Below are 21,762 nucleotides of genomic sequence, written 5' to 3' on the forward strand. Positions count from 1 at the left end.
ATACCCCACTTCCTGTAAGGACTCCATCCCATTCTCTCAGTTCCTTCACCTCCGTCGCATCTGTTCTGATGATGCCACATTCAAAAATAGCTCCACTGACATGTCCTCCTTCTTCCTTATCCGAGGTTTTCCACCCACGGTGGTTGACAGGGCCCTCAACCGTATCCGGCCCATCTCCCGCGCATCCACCCTCACACCTTCTTCTCCCTTCCAGAAACATGATAGGGTCCCCTTTGTCCTCACTTATCACCGCACCAGCCTCCGCATTCAAAGGATCATCCTCCGCCATTTCCGCCAACTCCAGCATGATGACACCACCAAACACATCTTCCCTTCATCCCCCCGGCGGCATTCCACAGGGATCGTTCCCTCCGTGACACCCTGGTCCACTCCTCCATCACCCCCTACTCCTCAACCCCCTCCCACGGCACCTTCCCATGCAACCGCAGAAGATGCAACACCTGGCCCTTTACTTCCCCTCTCCTCACCGTCCAAGGGCCCAAACACTAATTTCAAGTGAAGCAACATTTCGCTTGCACTTCCCTCAATTTAGTCTACTGCATTCGTTGCTCCCAATGCAGTCTCCTACATTGGAGAGACCAAACGCAGACTGGGTGACCGCTTTGCAGAACACCTTCGTTCTGTCCGCAAGCATTACCCAGACCTCCCTGTCGCTTGCCATTTCAACACTCCACCCTGCTCTCATGCCCACATGTCTGTCCTTGGCCTGCTGCATTGTTCCAGTGAAGCTCAACGCAAACTGGAGGAACAGCACCTCATCTTCCGACTAGGCATTTTACAGCCTTCCGGGCTGAATATTGAGTTCAACAACTTTAGATCATGAACTCTCTCCTCCATCCGCACCCCCTTTCTGATTTTTCCCCCTCTTTTTTGTTTTTTCCAATAATTTATATAGATTTTTCTTTTCCCACCTATTTCCATTATTTTTAATTGTATTTCCATCCATTGTTTTATCTCTACCTTTTAGCCTTTTTCGATTCCTTCCCCTCACCCCACCCCCACCAGGGCTATCTGTACCTTGCTCGTCCTGCTTTCTACCCTTAATTAGCACATTCCTTTAGATAATATCACCACCTTCAACATCCCTTTGTCCTTTTGTCTATGACATCTTTTGGTTATCTCCACCTATCACTGGCCCTCTATCCAGCTCTCTTGTCCCAACCCCCCCCCACCCCCCACTTAAACCAGCTTATATTTCATCCCTTTTCTATTAGTTCTGTTGAAGAGTCATTCGGACTCGAAACGTTAACTGTGCTCCTCTCCGCAGATGCTGCCAGACCTGCTGAGTTTTTGCAGGTGGTGGTGGCGGCGGCGTTGCGTTGTTGGTTGTGTGATGGAATACTCCCCAGTTGCCTGGATGAGTGCGGCTCCGACAAAGCAGCCCACTTGATTGGCACCACATCCACGAACATTCTCTCCCTCCGCCACTGACGCACAGTAGCAGCAGTGTGTGTACCATCTACAAGATGCACTGCTGAACTCACCAAGGCTCCATAGAGAGCACCTTCCAAACCCACGACCACTACCATCTAGAAGGACAGGGGCAGCAGACAGATGGGAACACCACCACCTGGAGGTTCCCCTTCAAGTCAATCACCATCATGGAAATATATCACTGTTCCTTCACTGTCGCTGGGTCAAAATCCTGGAACTCCCTTCCCAACAGCACTGTGGGTGTACCTATGCCACATGGACTATAGCGGTTCAAGAAGGCAGATCACCACCACCTTCTCATGGACATCTAGGGATGGGCAATAAGTACTGGCCCAGCCAGCGAAGCTCACATCCCATGAATGAACAAAAAAAAAAATTTTGACCCAACGACAGTGAAAGAATAGCAATATAGTTCCAAGTCAGGATGGTGTGTGACTTAGAGGAGAACTTACAGGCGGTGGTGTTCCCTTGGCCTTCTAGATTGTTGAGAAAACACTACTGTTTGACTAATGTCCTCTTGGGGAGGAAATTTGCTGTCCTTATCTCGTCTGCGCCTATATGTAACTCCTGTCCCATACCGACGTGGTTGACTCCTAAGTGCCACTCAGAAGTAGCCTGGCAGTTGTATCGAACCATGATTCCAATGAAGAAAGAAAGCAGCCCACCACCACCTTCTCAGGGCACTGGGGTTGGGTAACAAATGCCAGCACTGCCAGTGACACTCAGACCTGGAGAATGAATTTTTTAAAATTCAAACCTACAGATGATCACTAGCAGCACCTTGGACATAGGCCATAGGCCTCGATTAAGAACAAAGGCTGGTGTTGAGTTATCAACATTATTAGCCAGTTTTCACTAGCTTCTTATGCTGGCATGTATATGTAACAGCTTTAATTGCTTGATATGAACACACCTGTATGTAAAATCTAAACTCACCAGAGTTGGTCTCCTTTCCTGTGATGAAACAAATGACCTTTAAACCTGATGCCAGGACGCCAAGGCACAACATGAAAGTCGGAACCACTTGCACACTGTCATTCTTTATTCAAGTAAACGTTAATGCAGGAACTGGCTTAGATTATTTCCTTCAGATCAGAAAATCTCAGTTGAGTACATCCTAGAACTTACTCTTGAAATTTGCAGTCAGGCCCACGCAGCAGCTGTCCTGCCACGGTCAATTCTGGATGAACTGATTTAATAAAGGCACATTCCATACTAACCCAAAGCTTCTTGATTTTCTCATTTTTGCCGAGTCAACAATTTCCTGCAACGTTTCAGCAAAGTGGCAATCAAATCTTCAGTTCACATTTCATGTTCTGCATCACAATCTGGTTCGCGTATCTAAGGTGAAAGGTCGCTTCCAACAAATTAGGTGACGAGTTGATACAGAGTGCAGTCAGCCCTGCCTTAGTCTAGTGACAGTCTTCTGTGTCCCTGCAAGCTAACAATGCAAGCACGACAGTCTCATGACGCCCTGTTTGCCCAGCTTGCTCGCGATAGTCCTTTGCATTTTGAAGTGACATTTTAAAAATTTCATTCTCAGGTTGGTGGGGGGCTGCTGCTGGCAAAGCTGACATTTATTGTCCATTCCTATTTGCCCTTGAGAAGGTGGTGAGCCTTTTCTTCAACTGCTGCAGTTTGTGTCGACTAGCTTGAAACTCCCCAGCGGTGAAGATAACACCACGATTTTCCATCTTAAAAATGATGTTCCTGAAATAAATGGTGGCAGCTCACCTCCTGCCAGTCTTTTGGACCCAGAGGCCTGAATTTGGATGTCAGATTTGAAACAAAACATCACAGATCCACGGAAAGAAAATGTTGTCAGGCACTGGGTAATCCGATACAGTTACTCACCCTGCTTGATCGACAACATGGGTTCTGTGTAAAATCAATTAAAAGCGCACACTGATATTTTAGCTTGTTATCATTGTGAACTTAAACTGATCAATATCCTGCAAGTTTCAAAGCCTAAGAAATTGCCACTGACTAGATTTCCCTATCCAATCATAGTCAAGAGATAGTAAATGTTACCTGTAGCTTCTATTGCTGTGAACACAATAACACTCTGGAGTGTTGATTAAAGCATGTTTTAATCCCTTGAAAACCACCGTGCAGTAATAGACTGGATATTTAGTAGGTAGCAGTATCTTAAAAATGAGAAGCATAAAGTTACTGCATGGCAGCAATGTTACTTGGGAAGGGGATTTGCCTTGAAATTTCCAGTTGGTCAAAATGTTGCCTGATGCCAAGCTGGTTTAAAGGGCGGAATTTTACGGCCCCGTTTCGGCATGAAATCCCGCTGCCGGGAAACTGCGCCCAAAGAGTGGGACAGCTGATATAGACACAAGTTCAGGATTTGAGTAGAAATCTGGAACTCTCTCCCCCAAAAGGCTGTGGATGCTGGGGGTCAGCTGAAGGTTTCAAGGCTGAAATTAATAGACTTTTGTTAGGTCAGGGTATCCAGGATTCTAAAGCAAAGGTGAGAAAATATGGTTGAGGTACAAATCATGCATAATCTAGCAAAAAGGGGGCAGCAGGCTCAAGGGGCTGAATCTTGTTCCCATGTTCCTAAGACTATGTCACATCATCCTAAGGCCACTTGTACCCATGAACAAAATGAGCCGGGGGGGGAGGCGGGAGGTAGTGTCAATCTGCAGACCCATTACTAAATATTTCTCTCATTTTGGAGGAGAAGTAAATAGAAGTAGAGACACCAGGGCTGAAAGAGCAGAGCTATAGGTTCGGAGAATGTTTTTACGCAGAGGGTTGTTGGGGCCTGGGCTGCCCGACCAGACATGGTACTGAAGTGGGATCCAGGATAGCTTTTCAATCTGGAAAAATATTTGAAAGTGAAAAAACAAATATTGGGGGAAAAGCTGGAGAAGGTGACTGTGTGGGCCATTCTCTCAGATAGCTGATACAAGTCTGAAGAGTCAAATGGCTTCTTCTGGGCTGTAAAATTATCAGATTCTATTCCTTCATGATCCTGTGCTTTAATGGATAGGTCACTGCAATATAACAGAGCAGAAATTTTACTGGGTTAATATACTTATTGTAAATTAATGGAACATGGGATGAGCATACACTTTCATATACAGTCTAATGGTTGTCATAGATGTGAGATCCTAGTGTGTGGCAAGTTCAGAAATTAAATTCAATATATCTGACAATTTGCGGGCAGGCACCAGGAAAATCTGACCACAAAAGGTGCTGGATTATTAACAGAATCCATCAGAGCAAGGGACCTGTCACCCCTACGTGGTTGATTCTTTAATCCATTTTGAAGTGATCAGGGCAGTTAGTGATGGGCAATAAGTGTGTCCTTATCAGCTTCACCTACATTCAGAGCACAAGTGTGTTTAACCTGCAATGAGGAAAACCGTCGTGTGAAAATTGAATTCCATCTCCCACAGAGATGGCCCGGCAGGATCATATTGTTGCTTCTCTCTCTTTCTCTTCATGTGGCAAACCTTACTGTTACCTGGACCCCAATGTAATAGAATCCTCAAGAGGTTAAGAGACTCCTGCCAAGATAATCTCTGGCCTAAAGTGACATCTTTTCTGCTTGTGCCAGATCTGAATATTAACATGCAACCAAAAGTAATTTCTCCGTCACAACATTTTCCAAAAGAAAGTATTAAATTAAGGAGTTGGGAGCTCAGCATTCCAAAGAAGGAGACAGAAAGATGAGAGAGCTACCATTAAGTGAAGTGGTGTTTTAGTTGGTCCCTTGGCAGACATCTTTTCCCACAGCCCTCGTCGTACATAACGGACAGTGGTTCCTGCCATTGGAAACTCTCCAGGAAGCTCAATCTTCCAGTCGCTATTGATGGATTGTTTTGTGGAATCTTTTAAAGCTGGTGAAATACAAAATATCAAACAAATTTACTCGTGAAACATTCGTGATCAAACATCTTTTTCTCAGTCTGAGCGAAATCGGCAAATAGCCACATGGAAACACTTAAACAGCTGGCTTAGGGTGTGCATCTTCCACAAGAACTTATAATAGATTTCAAAAGTGTCTGAAGTGTGGGGTGGGTGCGGATTATTGGCAGGGACAATATTTTAATTTTTTTGAACAGCCACAATCCAAATGAGTAAACTAGGAATGAAACTGTGACTCGATCTTTCTCAAGGCCACCATCTGGTTGGGTTAAATGAAAGCCAGTTGGCTACTACTCCAGACAGAGTCAGACAACTTCTATACGACTTTTCCTAAGAGCTATCACACAGCCCAGTTACCACTGTCCACCGAATTACTTTAATAATAAGCAGGAGGACCTAGATTTGGCAGTTATTGCAATCATGGATCTAGAATGGTGGCAGACATCAAAAAGATATTGGTGATTCATTTTGCTAGGAAGAATGAGGAGAGGTAATATGAATGGTGTGGAGCAATTTTAACATGGGTGCAGGAACAGAGAGACCTGGGGCTATATGTCCACAAATCTCTGAAAGTCACAGAAAAAGCTGAGATGCTTATTAAACAAAATAGGGGATCCTGAGCTTTATAACCAAAGGCATTGGCAAGGAAGTTAGCTTAAACCTTTATACAACACTGGTTAGGCCTCAACTGGAGTATATTGTTCAATGCTGGGCACCACACTTTAGAAAGGACGTCAAAGTCTTTGAGAGGATGCAGAGGAGGTTTAGTAGGGTGATTCCAAGGATGAGGGACTTCAGTTATGTGGAAAGATTGGAGAGGGTAGGGTTTCTCCATTGAGCAGAGAGGGTTAAGACGCTCAAAATCATGAACTGTTTTGATCGAATAAATAAAGTGAAATTCCAATGGCAGAAAAGTCAATAACCAGAGAACATTGATCTAAGGTGATAAGGGGAGGCAGTGGCAAAGTGGTATTGTCATTGGACTAGTATTCCAGAGATACAAGAGTAATACTCTGGAGACCCAGTTTCGTAATCTCACCATGGCAGATGATGAAATTTCAATTCAATAAAAATCTGGAACTAAAAGTTTGATGATGACCACAAAACCATTGTGGATTGTCGTAAAAACCCATCTAGTCATTTGGTAGTAGAGAACTTGAGTATTGCTGGAAAAAAAGACATGTCTAAGCTTTTTGTCTTGCACTCATCAGGACACTTGCAAGAATGCCAATATAAGGGGGAAACAACAATTTATAATGTATGTGAAGAGAGTGCTAATTTGTTGACAAGTAGCATTGCCATGGAGAATGCATCACTGATGGTGACTGACACTTAACTGCCAAGTATTGTTTGAAATTTAAACCAGGTAGCTTGACCCTGACTGCTCAAGGCATTGCCCTGAGGAATGAGTCAGTGAATGGCTGTCACTTATTTTGTTTAGCTGAAACAGGTGCAATATACACATATGTTCTTTCTGTCTGCAAAGAACAGAGCCCTGTGTATTAATATATGTAGCTTCCAGTACACTCAAATACGCCACATTGCTAGCCCAACTGGCATCTTAAATCGGTTATCAGCATAATTCTTAGCACATTGAGGATTATTTAGCAAATGTTGTCTATTCGCAGAATCACATCTAACGTTAGACACTGTGTTTTGAGCTTTGCAAGCACGAGCTGGTTGGGTACGGTCTGTACCTTGCCCATTGCGAACAGCGGCTGGGATATGCCGTTTGATATGATTCGCCAGTCGGACTTGCAGATTACTGGAAGCTAAACAATATAAGTGACAGCCATTTGCTGACTCTGTCACTGTACTCATTTCAGTAGTTACTGAATCACGATTACTGAAGTCATCTCAATAATGGCTAGGTGTTGAGAAAGTTAAAAATGACATCTGCATAGCTGAATTGTTTTTACAGGTTGGAGGGCTATAGAGATTTTGAAGAGTTGTAGGGCTGGAGGAAATTACAGAGATTCCCTTAGAGTTCTCTCCTCTGGAGCCAGCTGTAAATCGGGAGGTTCACATCAGGCTGGTGTCAACAAGAAATAAAAAATTAAAAATAAAATAAACTAGGAACAATTATCGATGTCCTGTAAAAGCTGCACTTTAAAGTCCAATGAAGTATAGCTGGATGGGACTTCCACAATCTTGTGATCCCAAATCCTGGGAAGAGAGTGTCAATGTATCAGCAATTACATTGTCAAGGTCCAATAACAATCTTCATTTTTAATTCTGCACCATTGTAACAATCTTCTTGTTGACTGGCAATTAAATTGTATAGCAATTACATTAAGATAATTGCATTGTTGAAACAGGTGATGGGCATTGGCTCACCTATAAATGGGTACAAAATCAAAAGAGTTCTAAATGGGTACAAGGAACATTTAGAAACAGAAGGGATTTTAAAAAAAGGACAAGGTGCAGAAATAATTTAAATTCATACATCATTTAAATGAAGACATTCCTTTCAGTTGATAAATGGGTACAGCTGTTCACTCCATTGGGAAATCTGTCACTCTGTTGAGCTGACTGAAGAATAAACCTGCTTGAGGTAAAAGACCAGCTTCAGACTCATTCTTCCCTTAGAGACAATTATTGGAGTTATCAGAGGGTGGGTTTAATATTCAGGGTATACGCCCAATTCTGTAGTCAGATACTCAGCATGATCTGCTACAAGGAAAGGATAGAGTAGAAACGGACCTCAAAGAATTTTTCAGGAACACAGATCGATCGATTTCCTGTCTTTGCAGCATTGCCGGAGCCTTCTTAATATCTAGAATGGGATTGAGGCTTAGGAGCTGTTCCAAATCAGCTGGTGAGGTGGGTGGAGCGGCGGTGAGGTGGGCGGAGGGGCGGTGAGGTGGGCGGAGGGGCGGTGAGGTGGGTGGAGCGGCGGTGAGGTGGGCGGAGGGGCGGTGAGGTGGGCGGAGCGGCGGTGAGGTGGGCGGAGCGGCGGTGAGGTGGGCGGAGGGGCGGTGAGGTGGGCGGAGGGGCAGTGAGGTGGGTGGAGGGACGGTGAGGTGGGCGGAGCGGCGGTGAGGTGGGCGGAGTGAGGGAGCTTGGGCATCCAGAAGCGTGATGGCGGCAGGTTAATTAACAGCCTACTCTTCCCACAAGGATCAAAATACCTGGGGGCAGCAGGCAAATTTGCCCTTGAAACCTCACAAATGGCCCCTAAAAACTCAATGACGGGCGTGAAAAATTCAAAAAGGTCGTCCATGTGTATTTTGCTTGGCGGAGCAGTGAGCATGGGAGACAGAATCTAGAGAAGCTGCTCCTCCAATCACACATTCTCTCTCTCCCATATTGCTGCTCCAGCTCCTCCAATCACAGGTTCCCTCCCTTCCACTCTTTTTTTTTTCTGATCTTGTCCTTTTACCTTGCTGGGATATCAGGCTTTTTTGGGGAGCAGCTTGACAAGGATGTTGGGCAGGATCCCACCCTGGCCTATGGGGAGCCCCCCCAGCAGCTTTTTGAATTCCTCGTTGTTGTGGATTTGAGCTGGAGATGGTGTGGGATGATGCGGTTCAGCTTGTCTCGGGCTGCATTATTGGCCAACTCCAGGATCTCAACCGTGGTCAGATAGGCGGGGGTGCGGTCTTGACACGCTTGACATAGTGACCCTTGCGCAGTGCACAGTCGCCAGTGAATGCACCCAATGGGGAACAGGACACCGACTCTACAGGAGTGGGTCTTGGGTTTGATCTGAGTAGGCACCAGCATCTGCCTATCAGGTCTCTGCGCTCTCTCTGTCCTACTTGGTCCCCGGCAGTGGGGGCTCGCTAAGCACCAGCTCTGGGCCCTGGGGACTCCGACTATAACTGTGTCCGGGCTCGGCTTCTACTGGGATGGGATTGCACCTTTGGAGCAGCTGGCACTGATGGGCAGTGGCGTGCTGTTTCTGACAGTGGAACAGGAATGTGCGCCACTTCTGCTCTTTCCTATTTCCCTTGTGATTACAATTAAAAATTAAATTGCTGGTGGGTGCACAGGAGTTACATGTGATTCCAGTAGTAAAACCTGCTGTCAGCTGACAATACTGCAGCTACGGGTGAGCTATAAAAGAGCCTTAAACGGACACACATACAAACATACGAATTAGGAGCATGAGTAGGCCTCCTGGTCAAACAGGGAGGGCCTGCATCATGGCCAAAACTTTCCTTCTCAGCTCCATTGCCACTAATATAAGGCTTGAGTGCACAAAGCTGGCATAAGTGTTTTTAAAAATTAAATTTCATCTGTAAATATTTCACATTACATTGGTTTCACTTTATTCACATGTGCATCATCGTTATTTGTTGAGACTATTTAGTCAGAGAGCTAAATGTACTGGCATTCCTCATGGTTGGCACGTATTGATGGTTACAGGCGAGTTACTGACCTTTCCTTTATTGTGGAAGAAACAATGTTGTGTTTTTTTTTGTTCATTCTTTATTAAATGTTCATGTTAGTGTCCAGTGTTGTACTCACTGCTCTGCAGGACATGGCTGAACTTACAGGCTGAGCTGGCCCTCCCTTCTGTAAAGGACATTGTCAGAGATCACTCTCAGTGGGGATAATTAAAATGTTGTAGGTGAACTCAAAGCGCTGTGAGGACTCTGAGATGGACCCACAGGTGGACAGTACGGGCCCCGCCCTTTTAGGCCCCTCATTTTCTCGACTGGCTGTTCCCACCAACCCTTTGTGCTGGGTATGACTCCAACCAGCAGAGAGTTTTCCCCCTGATTCCCACTGACTCCAGTTTTGCGAGGGCTCCTTGTTGCCACACTTGGTCAAATGCTGCCTTGATGTCAAGTGCATTAACTCTCACCTCACCTTGGGAGTTCAGCTCTTTTGTCCATGTTTGAACCAAGGTTGTAATGAGGTCAGGAGCTGAGTGACCCTGCCAAAACCCAAACTGAGCGTCAGTGAGCAGGTTCTTGCTAAGCAAATGCCGCTAGATAGCACTGTTGAAGGTCCCTTCCATCACTTTACTGATGATTGAGAGTGGACTGATGGGGTGGTAATTGGCCGGGTTGGATTTGTCCTGCTTTTTGTCTACAGGATATACTTGGGTAATTTTCCATAGTGCCGGGTAGATGTCAGTGTTGCAGCTGTACTTGGACAGCTTGGCTAGCGGCACGGCAAGTTCCGGAGCACAAGTCTTCAGTATTATCATCATGATAGTTTGGAGATTCTCTTATGGTCTCCCCCACAAGTGGAAATGTTGGGTGGGATTTTCCACACCCGCCCACCGGGATCTTCCGGTCCTGCTGCAAGTCAATGTACTTCCGGCTGAGGTGCCGCCTCGCCCGCGATGGGTCCTGCCCGCGATGGGTCCCGCCCGCGATGGGTCCTGCCCGCGATGGGTCCAGCCCGCGATGGGTCCTCACCCACGATGGGTCCTGCCCGCGATGGGTCCTCACCCACGATGGGTCCTCACCCACGATGGGTCCTGCCCGCGATGGGTCCTGTCCGCGATGGGTCCTCGCCCGCGATGGGTCCTACCTGTGATGGGTCCCACCCGCGATGGGTCCTACCTGCGATGGGTCCCGCCCGCGATGGGTCCTGCCCGCGATGGGTCCTCGCCTGTGATGGGTCCTGCCCGCGATGGGTCCTCGCCCGCGATGGGTCCTGCCCGCGATGGGTCCTCGCCTGTGATGGGTCCTCGCCCGCGATGGCTCCTCGCCTGTGATGGGTCCTCGCCCGCGATGGGTCCTCGCCTGTGATGGGTCCAGCCCGCGATGGGTCCTCGCCCACGATGGGTCCTCGCCCTAGACGGGTCCTCACCCGTGATGGGTCCAGCCCGCGATGGGTCCTCGCCTGTGATGGGTCCTCGCCCACGATGGGTCCTCGCCCACGATGGGTCCTCGCCTGTGATGGGTCCTCACCCACGATGGGTCCTCGCCCACGATGGGTCCTCGCCCGTGATGGGTCCTCGCCCACGATGGGTCCTCACCTGTGATGGGTCCTCACCCGCGACGGGGCTGGGAAACCCCGGCCATTATCTCTACATCTACCTTATTTCGCGCCTTTTTTATAACAGAATGGTTTCTGTACAGAAGGCGGCCATTCAGCCCACCATGCCTGTGCTGGCCCTCTGAAAAATCCATTCACTTAGTGCCATGACCCCTACCTTCTACCCGTAGCCCTGCACATTCTTCCTTTTCAGATAATAATCCATTTCCCTCTTGAATGCCTCAATTGAATCTGCCTCCAACACACACTCAGGCAGTGCCATCCAGATCTTAACCACTTCCCATGTGAAAGAAGTTTCTCCTCATGTTGCCATTGCTTCTGCTGCCAATTACCTTAAATCTGTGCTCTCTTGTTCTCAATTCTTCAATCAATGGGAATAGTTTCTCCCTATCTACTCTGTCCAGACCCTTCACTTTGACTTTTCAGACTTTGAGCACCTCTATCAAATCTCCTCTTAACCGTCCCTTTTCCAAGGAAAACAGTCCCAACTTCTCCAAACTATCTTCAGAACTGAAGTTCCTCATCCATGGAAACATTCTTGTGAATCTTTTCTCCAATCTCTCTAATGCCTTCATACCCTTGCTAAAGTGTGGCGCCCAGAATTGGATGCAATACTCTAGTTGAGGCTGAACCAGTGTTCTGTAGAAATTTAACATAATTATATAGTAAATACCTCTATGAGGTCACAACTTAGCCTTCTCTTTTCTAGAAAAAAGAGCATCAGTCTGTTCAATCTTTCCCAATAGTATAATTTCTCAGTTCTGATATCATCTTTGTAAATCTATTTGCAATTTAGTGCCTCTATATCATTTTGATAATATTGTGTCTAGAACCGTTCACACTATTCCATGTGTGGTCTAACCAAATACATCCACCACAAAAAAACATTAGTGAACATTTAAATAAAGAGGTTTTGAATGGGAGTGTGGAACCATATATTGCCATTAAAATATACCAAAAAGTTTAAATGAACTTATCTGAGGTTGAAATTTCTGTGTGTGTGTGAGACTGGCATGTTAAATGAGCGCTAATGTTTGCACCAGCCCTCTGAAACATGTGGTGTTCAGCACACCAACATCGGCAAGACTGAATTGTTACAACTTACAGCCCATGGGTGAGCCAATCAGCACGCAGCAGAGTCACTCGTTACTGAGCTAATGAGTTATTGGTTCTGGTAAACTGCTGGGCAATAAGGAAATGACTGCGAAACTGCAAGGACATGCTCCTCACATAGAATAACGCCTCGAGAGGAGCAACGAGTACAAACCCACGAAAACACAGCAGGGACAGAGACACCCACTTAACTCATATATATTCAACAATTGCATTAATAAATCGATATAATTACCTGTATGAACTATGTATATTTCTCTATGTAGAGGGGAGTATAGGAACAGGAGTAGGTCATTCAGCCCCTCTGCAGTTAGATCATGGCTGATCTATATCTTAACTACTAATTTCACGAACATTTATGTTTCAGTAGCTGTCCCAGAGCTCAGGGAATAAAGAGCATGTTAGCTCGAAAAGAGCTTACGTGTTCAATATTCTGAAATCAAACAAATGACTTGAGGGAATAAAAGTGAAATCACATTGCAAAAATAAATGCTGCATTCTTTGATTCACAGGCTCCGTACTTTTCACTGATTTGCAGCACAGGGAGAGGACATTTGGCCAATTGGGCGGAATTTCCCATGCCCGCCGGCGTTGGGCGTGTTTGGCAGCGCGAGCAGACAATATGGCGAGAAGGCCAAAAAGCGGTTTCACGATGTTGTGAAACCAGTTTGCAATTGTCTGCTCTGCCCATCAATGGCGTGCCGCGTTTCCCGCCATCAGATGTCGGGAACCTCATTGTAATCCACCTGCATAACATTATACACCCAGCTCGCCGGAATCGTCCCCCACGCTGGAGCGCCCGAGCATGTCAGCGTGGTGTTTCACAACAGCATATATAAGGCATGCATCTGGCGAGCTGCACTTTACTCAGGACTTCAATGTTTGTTTGCCTATCTTGCTTCAGGCAGCACTCGCAGTCATCAGTGACAGGCTTCACAGACAGCACCACGTCACTTTTAGGGGGGCTCATGGGCAGGTCTCTACCTACCAGACCAGTCATAAGGCTTTTCAATGGCTGCAGGGCTAGGGCTTGCTTGGGGAAGAGGGAGAAGAGGCCTCAGGCAAGGAAAGAGACTGCAGAGCGAGGGCTGTGCTGGGGAAGGAGGGTATCCCAAGGGTGTGTGTGGGGGCACATGTTGATCTGTGCAAGTGGTCTCAAGATGATGAGGGCTGAGGAGGCAGTCTCCAGAGGAGATGAGGTCAGATGGACATGTGAGGGTGTGTGTGAGAACGGATGGTGATATCCTTTGAGCTGGCAGTGAGTGAGATGCCAGTGAATGCGTGATGGGCTTGAGTGTTTGAGTTTAGAGTGATGTGATGGTTGCCTTATCCTGGCTGCATGGATGAGGTCATTCATCCTCTACCTGCATTGGATGGCCAACCTCCTCTGTGCAGCATTGGCACTGACCACATTGCCATCACCTACCAAGCCAGAGTGGTAAAGTTGCTGCCCATCCGGCAGCCAGAGCAGGGGTAGAGGACTTCACAGCGGCCTCCACGGCATCCAAAAGGCATTCAAGGGGCACGTCACTAAACCTGGGGGCTGCAGTCTTCTTGTCTTTTGAGGCCATGTCTTCTTTGCAGCAGTGTTGGGCTGGAAGCACTGAGAGATGTTCGTGCAGCTATATTTTAAAATGTGCCGCCCGCTGTGATGAAGTGCTGAGGTGACGGGATGGTGGGCGAATTGGAGCATGCCCGCCATCGAAATGGCGATTTACCCGGGAATGAATAGTTAATGCAGTGGGATTGGGAAGCCGCCATTGCGGTTGGTGGGTGAAACATCGATTTTACCGACTGCTACCGCACCTAGTGCAAATCTGGGAAGACTCCACCCATTGTGTCTGTTTTGGTGTTAGCTTTTCAACCACAGTTGCGGGTATAGTGTCTTAAATCCAGCACCTTCGGGACCGAGACCATGCTGGATTTCAGGTCGGGCGGTTCGGGCTTTGTGCAGTTTGGGTCATGCCGGGTTGGGTAGGTTAAGGTGAACTTGTGGTGCCACATTTGCAGACTGCTCCCTATGTACAACACTCCTAATTACTTGCACTGTATCACCATTACCATCAGTGAAAGAGGAACTGGATAAGCATTTGAAAAGGAAAAACATGAAAGGGTTTGGAGTACGGGATAGAGCGCCACGTGAAACGGTGAAGCCAGTAACTAGTCTGGAGCCACACGTTGACAATGCAGCGCCTAGTCAAATTATCCAGGTAAGTTATTTTTAAAATTTTACTCAATTAAAATTGGTGCATGGAACATTGTAAAAATGTCTGATTTTCAGAGCTGTTGGTTTTAGGGTAGCCAGATTTGAGGTACTCTACCTGCAATCCCAATTCCTGGCTTTTTCCCTACAAGTTCACCTTAAGCCATCATGTGAAGTCAGCTAACTTTTAAATCTTTGGGTTGCACACTCAGCGCACAAGGTATAGCACACAGACTGTAAGGTGTCGAAGGCTGTAAGGTGTGTTCTTTTTCTGCAATCTTCATTGTTTGGTTGAACAAAGCAATGACTAGATTGAGCAGACAAACAGAACAGCCACAGCTCAGTGCGTAGAGCTCTCACTTCTGAGTCATTAGATTGAGAGTCCCACTCCAGGACTTGAGCAGAACATCTAAGCTGACACTCCAGTGAAGCACTGAGGGAGTGCTGTACTGTCAGGTGGGATGTTAAACCGAGACTCCGTCTGCCCTCTCAGGCGGATGTAAAAGATGCCACCGGGCTGCTATGAATAAAAGCAGGACAGTTCTTCCTGGTGTCCCGGCCGATGGTTATCTCTCAACTGATACCACTAAATAGAGATAAAAGCAAAAAACTGTGGATGCTGGAAACCTAAAACAAAAATAAAAATACCAGGAAAAACTCAGCAGGTCTGACAGCATCTGCGGAGAGGAACACAGTTAACATTTCGAGTCCGTATGACTTTTCAACGGAACTAAGGAAAAATAGAAAAGAGGTGAAATATAAGCTGGTTTAAGGGGGGGTGGGACAAGTAGAGCTGGATAGAGGGCCAGTGATAGGTGGAGATAACCAAAAGATGTTACAGACAAAAGGACAAAGAGGTGTTGAAGGTGGTGATATTATCTAAGGAATGTGCTAATGGTGACATTAAGGGTAGAAAGCAGGACGAGCAAGGTACAGATAGCCCTAGTGGGGGTGGGGTGGGGGGAAAGGATCGAAATAGGCTAAAAGGTAGAGATAAAACAATGGATAGAAATACATTTGAAAATAATGGAAATAGGTGAGAAAAGAAAAATCTATATAAATTATTGGAAAAAAGGGGGATCAGAAAGGGGGTGGGGATGGAGGAGAGAGTTCATGATCTAAAATTGTTGAACTCAATATTCAGTCCGGAAGGCTGTAAAGTGCCTAGTCGGAAGATGAGGTGCTGTTCCTCCAGTTTGCGCTGAGCTTCACTGGAACATTGCAGCAAACCAAGGACGGACATGTGGGCATGAGAGCAGGGTGGAGTGTTGAAATGGCAAGCGACAGGGAGGTCTGAGTCATGCTTGCTGGGTCTGTCCACAAGCATCCTGCTTTCTACCCTTAATGTCACCTATTAGCACATTCCTTAGATAATATCACCACCTTCAACACCTCTTTGACCTTTTGTCTGTGACATCTTTTGGTTATCTCCACCTATCATTGGCCCTCTATCCAGCTCTACCTGTCCCACCCTCCCTTAAACCAGCTTATATTTCACCTCTTTTCTATTTTTCCTTAGTTCTGTTGAAGAGTCATACGGACTCGAAACGTTAACTGTGTTCCTCTCCGCAGATGCTGTCAGACCTGCTGAGTTTTTCCAGGTATTTTTGTTTTTGTTTTCCACTAAATAGAGAATCTGATCATTATCACACTGCTGGGAGATTGCTATGCACAAATTAGCTCCTGCCTTTCCTACATTACAACAGTGATTACACTTAAAAAGCAATTAATTGGGTATAAAGTGCTTTGGGATGTCCTGAGGCTGTGAAAGGTGTGATATGAATTTGAGCTATTTCTGTTTTTTCCAATACAGGGGCCATTTTTCCCACTGCAGCGCTTTCCTCTCTAATAATAAAGCATCAACATTGTACATTTATGTAACGCCTTTAACATAGTAAAAGGATAAGACAGAGAAGATATTGGTCAGGTATTTCCGATCCTGAATTTGATTGTAATCAACCGTTTAAGTGCAGAGTACAGAGGAAGCACAGGCAGGAGGATCCCAGTGAGCCATAGAGCCAGCCCCATTCTTCACTTGTAAACATACTCTGTTACCGACTATGATCCTCCCCATCCTGGCTTCTTTCTATATGCTCCACTCTGGTGTTCCTTTATGCCCAAGTATATTAAAAGTAAAATCTGTCCCAGCAAGTTTAGTTTTTATGGCAAACATTATTACAGAAAAAAATCAGAATGGCAGCAAATCATCATTAATTACCCAGGAAACTGTGGGCTGGTTTCTCCTCTACTACGCGTATCCTCCTGGCACCAACTGGGATCACCGCGGCTTCAACGTAACCTGAGGCGACAAAAGTTAAACAGGTTACAGGAGGGTTTTGCAAGAATGGCATTCAGCGGCTTCCTTTCCAATGTCTCAGCCTAGCAATGGCATGAAGAGTCAACATTCTAAACCACATAAAGAATCTACACAGTTTTTGGATACTGACCAATTATGCAGGCTAGGTCTGAGGAGTTCTGGAGCTCATTCAAAATACACAATTAAATATCATGTTGAGAGGCTGCTGCTCGGCAGGAGTGAGCTGTTAACCAAAGAAAATTTTCAGCACTTCACAGTCAGTGGCTCCTCAGACACTCAGTTGCACTTGTTCTACCAGACTCTTAATAGGTATGGCCGGTACTTCAGACAGTTTCACTGTTCCTAATGGGACTTAATCTATTCCTCAATTCTTATTTAATTTGTTCTCGGGATGAAAGTGACACAGGCAGGGCCAGCATTTATTACCCGCCATGATCTACCCTGAGCTGGTAGTGGAGGTTTTCCATATATTAAATTTAGTAAAAAGCCACATTTAGTTAACTGCCTAATGATGCATGAATATTTATCTAATAGTGATCGCAAAATAGTCGAGTTCAACACAGTGTTTGAAAGGTAAAAACCTGAAACAGCTTCTAAGATTCTAGATTAAGGTAAGACTGACTTCAATATGATGAAACTGGGCAATCTGTTAATGGGTAAAATTATAGAGGATCTGTGGGAGGTGTTTGAAAAATAATTTATTGCAATACTGAATCAATTTATACCCCTAAGGTGCAAGGGCTCAGGTTAACCAAAATAAAATAGCCATGGACAGCTAAAGAGATAAGAAACAACATAAAACTATAAGAAAAATAGCATGAAAACTGCAAAAAAAGGACAGACGTTGTCTAATAGAAGAGATACAAAGAACAGCCAAAGGTGACAAAAAAGATGGTAGTAGCTACATGGGAGTGTGAAATGAAACCGGCAATGGATATCAAAATCAAGACAATTTTTTTGCAATCATATTTGGAAAAAGAGGATGGTCAGGAACAATGTGGGCCGCTTAAAAACTAATAATGACAATATTGTCATGAACATAAGGAAATGGCGGAAATCTTGAATAATTACTGTGTCTCAGTAGATGAAGAGGACAACGTGCTAGAAATCCCAAGGAAACCAATAATAAATCAGGGACAGGGCTAACCAAAATTAATGTAAGCAAAGCAACAGAAATTAAGAAAATAATAGCACTAAAGAGTGACGAATTCCCAGGTCCGGATGGTTTCCATCCCAGGGTTTAAAAGGAAGTAAGTGAGAACATTGCAGAAGCCTCACTAGAATCTTCCAATCTTTATCCTTGATTTGGGAACTGTTCCTTTAGATTGGCAATTTGCACATGTTATTCTGCTAATTGAGAAAGGTGACAGAGGGAAACCCAGGGAATTGTAGGTCAATTAGTCCAACATCTGTTGTCGGGGAAATTACCAGAGTCTATAATTCAGATAGAGGACCACTCCTGCTAAACCCACCTGCAGCACTTTATAGCTGCAGGGCGGGCCCGAGTGGAGCAAATCGGCTCCACACCAACCTTGTTTCTGGAGGGGCAATCCATCCACCAGCCCTGTAATATTCTGCCCTCCTTCTGCTACCTTGCATCTCTTTTTGTGGCATGCAATCCCCGGACTCTGGTTTCTAGTATATTGTCTGTCCCTTTTCTCCTCTTTATCCAACCCTGGAAATACGTCCCCTTCTGTAAAAGCCTTTTCAAAACACTTGATCAAACATCAGGCAACTCTCCTAACTCCACCACTAAGACATGGCTTCCACTCTTCTAACATCTAATCTCATTCAAATACACCATACTGACAAAGCTCTCATTCAAACAAAGCCATTCCAAAAAAATTTAAATCCCCTCAATTGATCAATCTGTAAATCTGTAAATCAAACACTATCCGTTCACATTATTCAGAGCCATGATACCTAAATTAACCAACACTATTACACAATAAAAAAAAACTCATTGAGAATTGCATTTGTAGTTTAATTTTATGTACATAAGGAACATGAATGTAGTTGAAAATTCTCTATCATTTGATGCACAGAGTGAAGGTGAGCAGACTGAACTGAAATGGTCAAAGTGACTGTCATCACTTTCTGGGTATGAGCAGTCAAAGTTATGTGTTGTTTTGAGACAGTTCATTGATTGACTAAAAAAATACACAGAGAGAAGGAGGGTCAATGAGGGCGGAATTCTCCCAGATTTGCACTAAGTGCGGTAGCGGGCGGGAAAAAGAATGTTTTAGCTGCTGGCTGCATTGGCGGTTTTCAATGCCGCATCATCCCAATCTCGCCTCATTAATCATGCATTCCCGGGAAACATGCCCTTTTGATGGCGGGAGGCCTCTGATTTGTCCGCCACACTGTCACTTCGCCTCTTCCTCACGCCGGGCGCCATACTTAAACTGCAGCCACACACACACATCTCTCAGTGCTTCTAGACCAGGACTGCTGCACAGAAGACATGGCCCTAAAAGGTAAGAAGAGTGCAGCTCCCCGATTTAGCGATGTGTCCCTGTAACGCCTTTTGGGTGCTGTGGAGGCCCGCATGATGTCCCCTAACCCTGCTCTGGGTGAAGACCAGCAAGCAAGGTCACCAATCTGCGTGGGAGGCGGTGGCAGTGGTGGTCAGCTCCAATGCCCTGCAAAAGAGGACAGCCACCCAGTGCCACAAGAGGATGAATGATCTCATCCGTTCTGCCAGGGTAAGTCACTCTTCTCATCACTCTCAACTCACACACTCACAAACCCATCACATATCCACAGGGATCTCACACCTCAAGGGACAACATCACTAACTCTCACACACACCCTCACATCTCCATCAGGCTCATATCCTCTCGAGCTCTCATTCTCATACCGTCCATGGCTCCGCCCACCACACAAACAATCCAGGCAGTGCCATTTGCTCACACTCTCTCCATCTGTTTTTATGCAGGAGAAGCTAATTCAAAGCAGCAGGGAGAGGCCTGGGACTGGGGGTGGAGTGGGCAACATTAGGCCCCTCACTCACTTTGAGGAGTGAGTTACGAAAGTAGAATAATTTTCATAATATTTTTCTGGTTCATTGTAAAGTAGGTGTGAGCGTAGATGGTTCTGATTTAATTATATTTGGAGTCAGGTAGACTGCAAGCTTGAAATCATCAAAAGAAATATACTTGACATGCTAATGAGTAAACATAGGTGCTGTCTTAGCATGTAAGGTGTGAAGGGAATTTGCATTTTTAGATAAGTGAAGGGATTGTTTAGATTTCAAAGAGATGCTGGTATGTTTACAACTAGCCAGATAAGCAAGACTAAGGAGTACGTTTATTTTCCCCAAAGGTTACTGACAATATTGGCAACATGAAAGTTTTTATATTATGGGAAAGGTACAGTTCCAAAGACACATGGAACAATGGAATTTACATATTTAGAGAGAGAGAAACATATATAAAGGAGAATGAAAGGTTATGTTGGGGGTCATGTAAGATCTAACAGGAGTGTGTGAAACGCCTTGAAGAAGCCTCCTGCCATTTGTGCATAAGACTACAATGTCCAGTAACTGAAGTTGGAGAAAAACATTTGTAATTCCACTGTCACGTGGGTACTGTGTTAACTTTCTGTTTTTTTAAATCTAAATATATTTAAAGGGGGTGTGTAACTGGGAGTAAGGTTAATTAGGAATTTTAGGAGTTGTTATAGTATTAAGTAATTGTAGTCTTCTGTGTGAGCTTGAAATCATTTACTTTGTTAATAAATATTTTAATTTAAGTTTTAAAATCTCTAAATGTCTTGGTGGACTTATTAGTTCTGAATTCAGTGCATATATCATCTCGTAATAAATACAAATTGCAAAACCGGTTGAGATAGCATGGCCAAGTTTGTCTTGTGAATTTGGTCTGCCTGGTTCACATCATCTGCCACGTCATAACAAACAGGCCATCGTGCTGTCTGGTGCGGACATGGACGAAGTCTGCGGCGACGGTGAGGTCGGCGACAAACACCCTCATAAGGATCCTGTACCACATCATCCCTCTCTCAATGCAACTGTGAGTGCTCTCTCTCCTGCTTTTGACTCTGCTGCCATGCATTAATTATCTCTACTTCGGTTCACAAGGAGCTCTGCCGAGTGACCAACACCCTCAGCCAGCCAGTCCCTCAGGTCCATCAATGTCCTCACCTCCAGCCAAGAGGGCACCTCCTCCATTGCAAACTTAATAAACAGCCTGGAAGACCCATCACAGCGCTTACCCACCCCCTCCACCAGCGCAGAGACACACACCTCATTGGGCCCTAGCTCTAGAGCAGGCTGGGGTTCACAATCTGGTGGTCACTGCACGGATACCTGTCCATAATAGGGGGAAGCAGGTTCAGCCGAGGCCCCCAGCCAAGCTCCCCGGCACTCAGAGGACTGATGGGGAAGAGGCATCTGTGAGCTCTGAGTCAGGTGACAAGCCTCTGGTTTCGGCCTTTCGCCTCATCGTACAGAGTCAGCAGAAGGTGGAAGAACATCACGCAGGCTATTGGTAGCCCTCAACAGAGTGGCACGCGAGTCAGGAGGGTGCATCTGCCTTCTTTCTGGTGAAGTGGTGGCCACATGTGCACGTATGGAGGTGCCCATGGGAAGGATGGGGGATGCCACGGAGACCCTGGTCCAGCAGAACTGAATGCTGCGCACAGGCCTGCACCCCAGCGTGGTAGCCATGGGTAAGTTGCTGTAGTGGCAACACAAGAGGGAAATGGGGCACTTTGACATTCCTCCAGGTGTTCCTTCCCCTCAAGGAGTTAGGCCGGGGCCTTAAGGAGCCCCAGCTTCCTTGCTTCTTCCTGTGGGCCAATTGCTCCT

General features: G+C 45.8%; 1 protein-coding gene across 2 annotated transcripts in view; it reads right to left on the reverse strand.

The window, feature by feature from the left end:
* adamts17 (ADAM metallopeptidase with thrombospondin type 1 motif, 17) overlaps positions 1-21,762 on the reverse strand; it is a 582,619-nt gene that overhangs the window by 102,882 nt on the left and 457,975 nt on the right. For both annotated transcript variants that reach the window (XM_078530484.1, XM_078530485.1), the window contains exons 16-17: positions 16,836-16,916; positions 5,155-5,312 (exon numbers count right to left, since the gene is read on the reverse strand). In XM_078530484.1, the coding sequence (XP_078386610.1) occupies positions 5,155-5,312; positions 16,836-16,916 (239 nt within the window). The remainder of the gene's footprint in view (positions 1-5,154; positions 5,313-16,835; positions 16,917-21,762) is intronic.

The sequence above is a fragment of the Cetorhinus maximus genome, chromosome 26 (genome assembly GCF_964194155.1).
Source record: "Cetorhinus maximus chromosome 26, sCetMax3.hap1.1, whole genome shotgun sequence".
In the NCBI taxonomy this organism is placed as follows: Eukaryota; Metazoa; Chordata; class Chondrichthyes; order Lamniformes; family Cetorhinidae; genus Cetorhinus; species Cetorhinus maximus.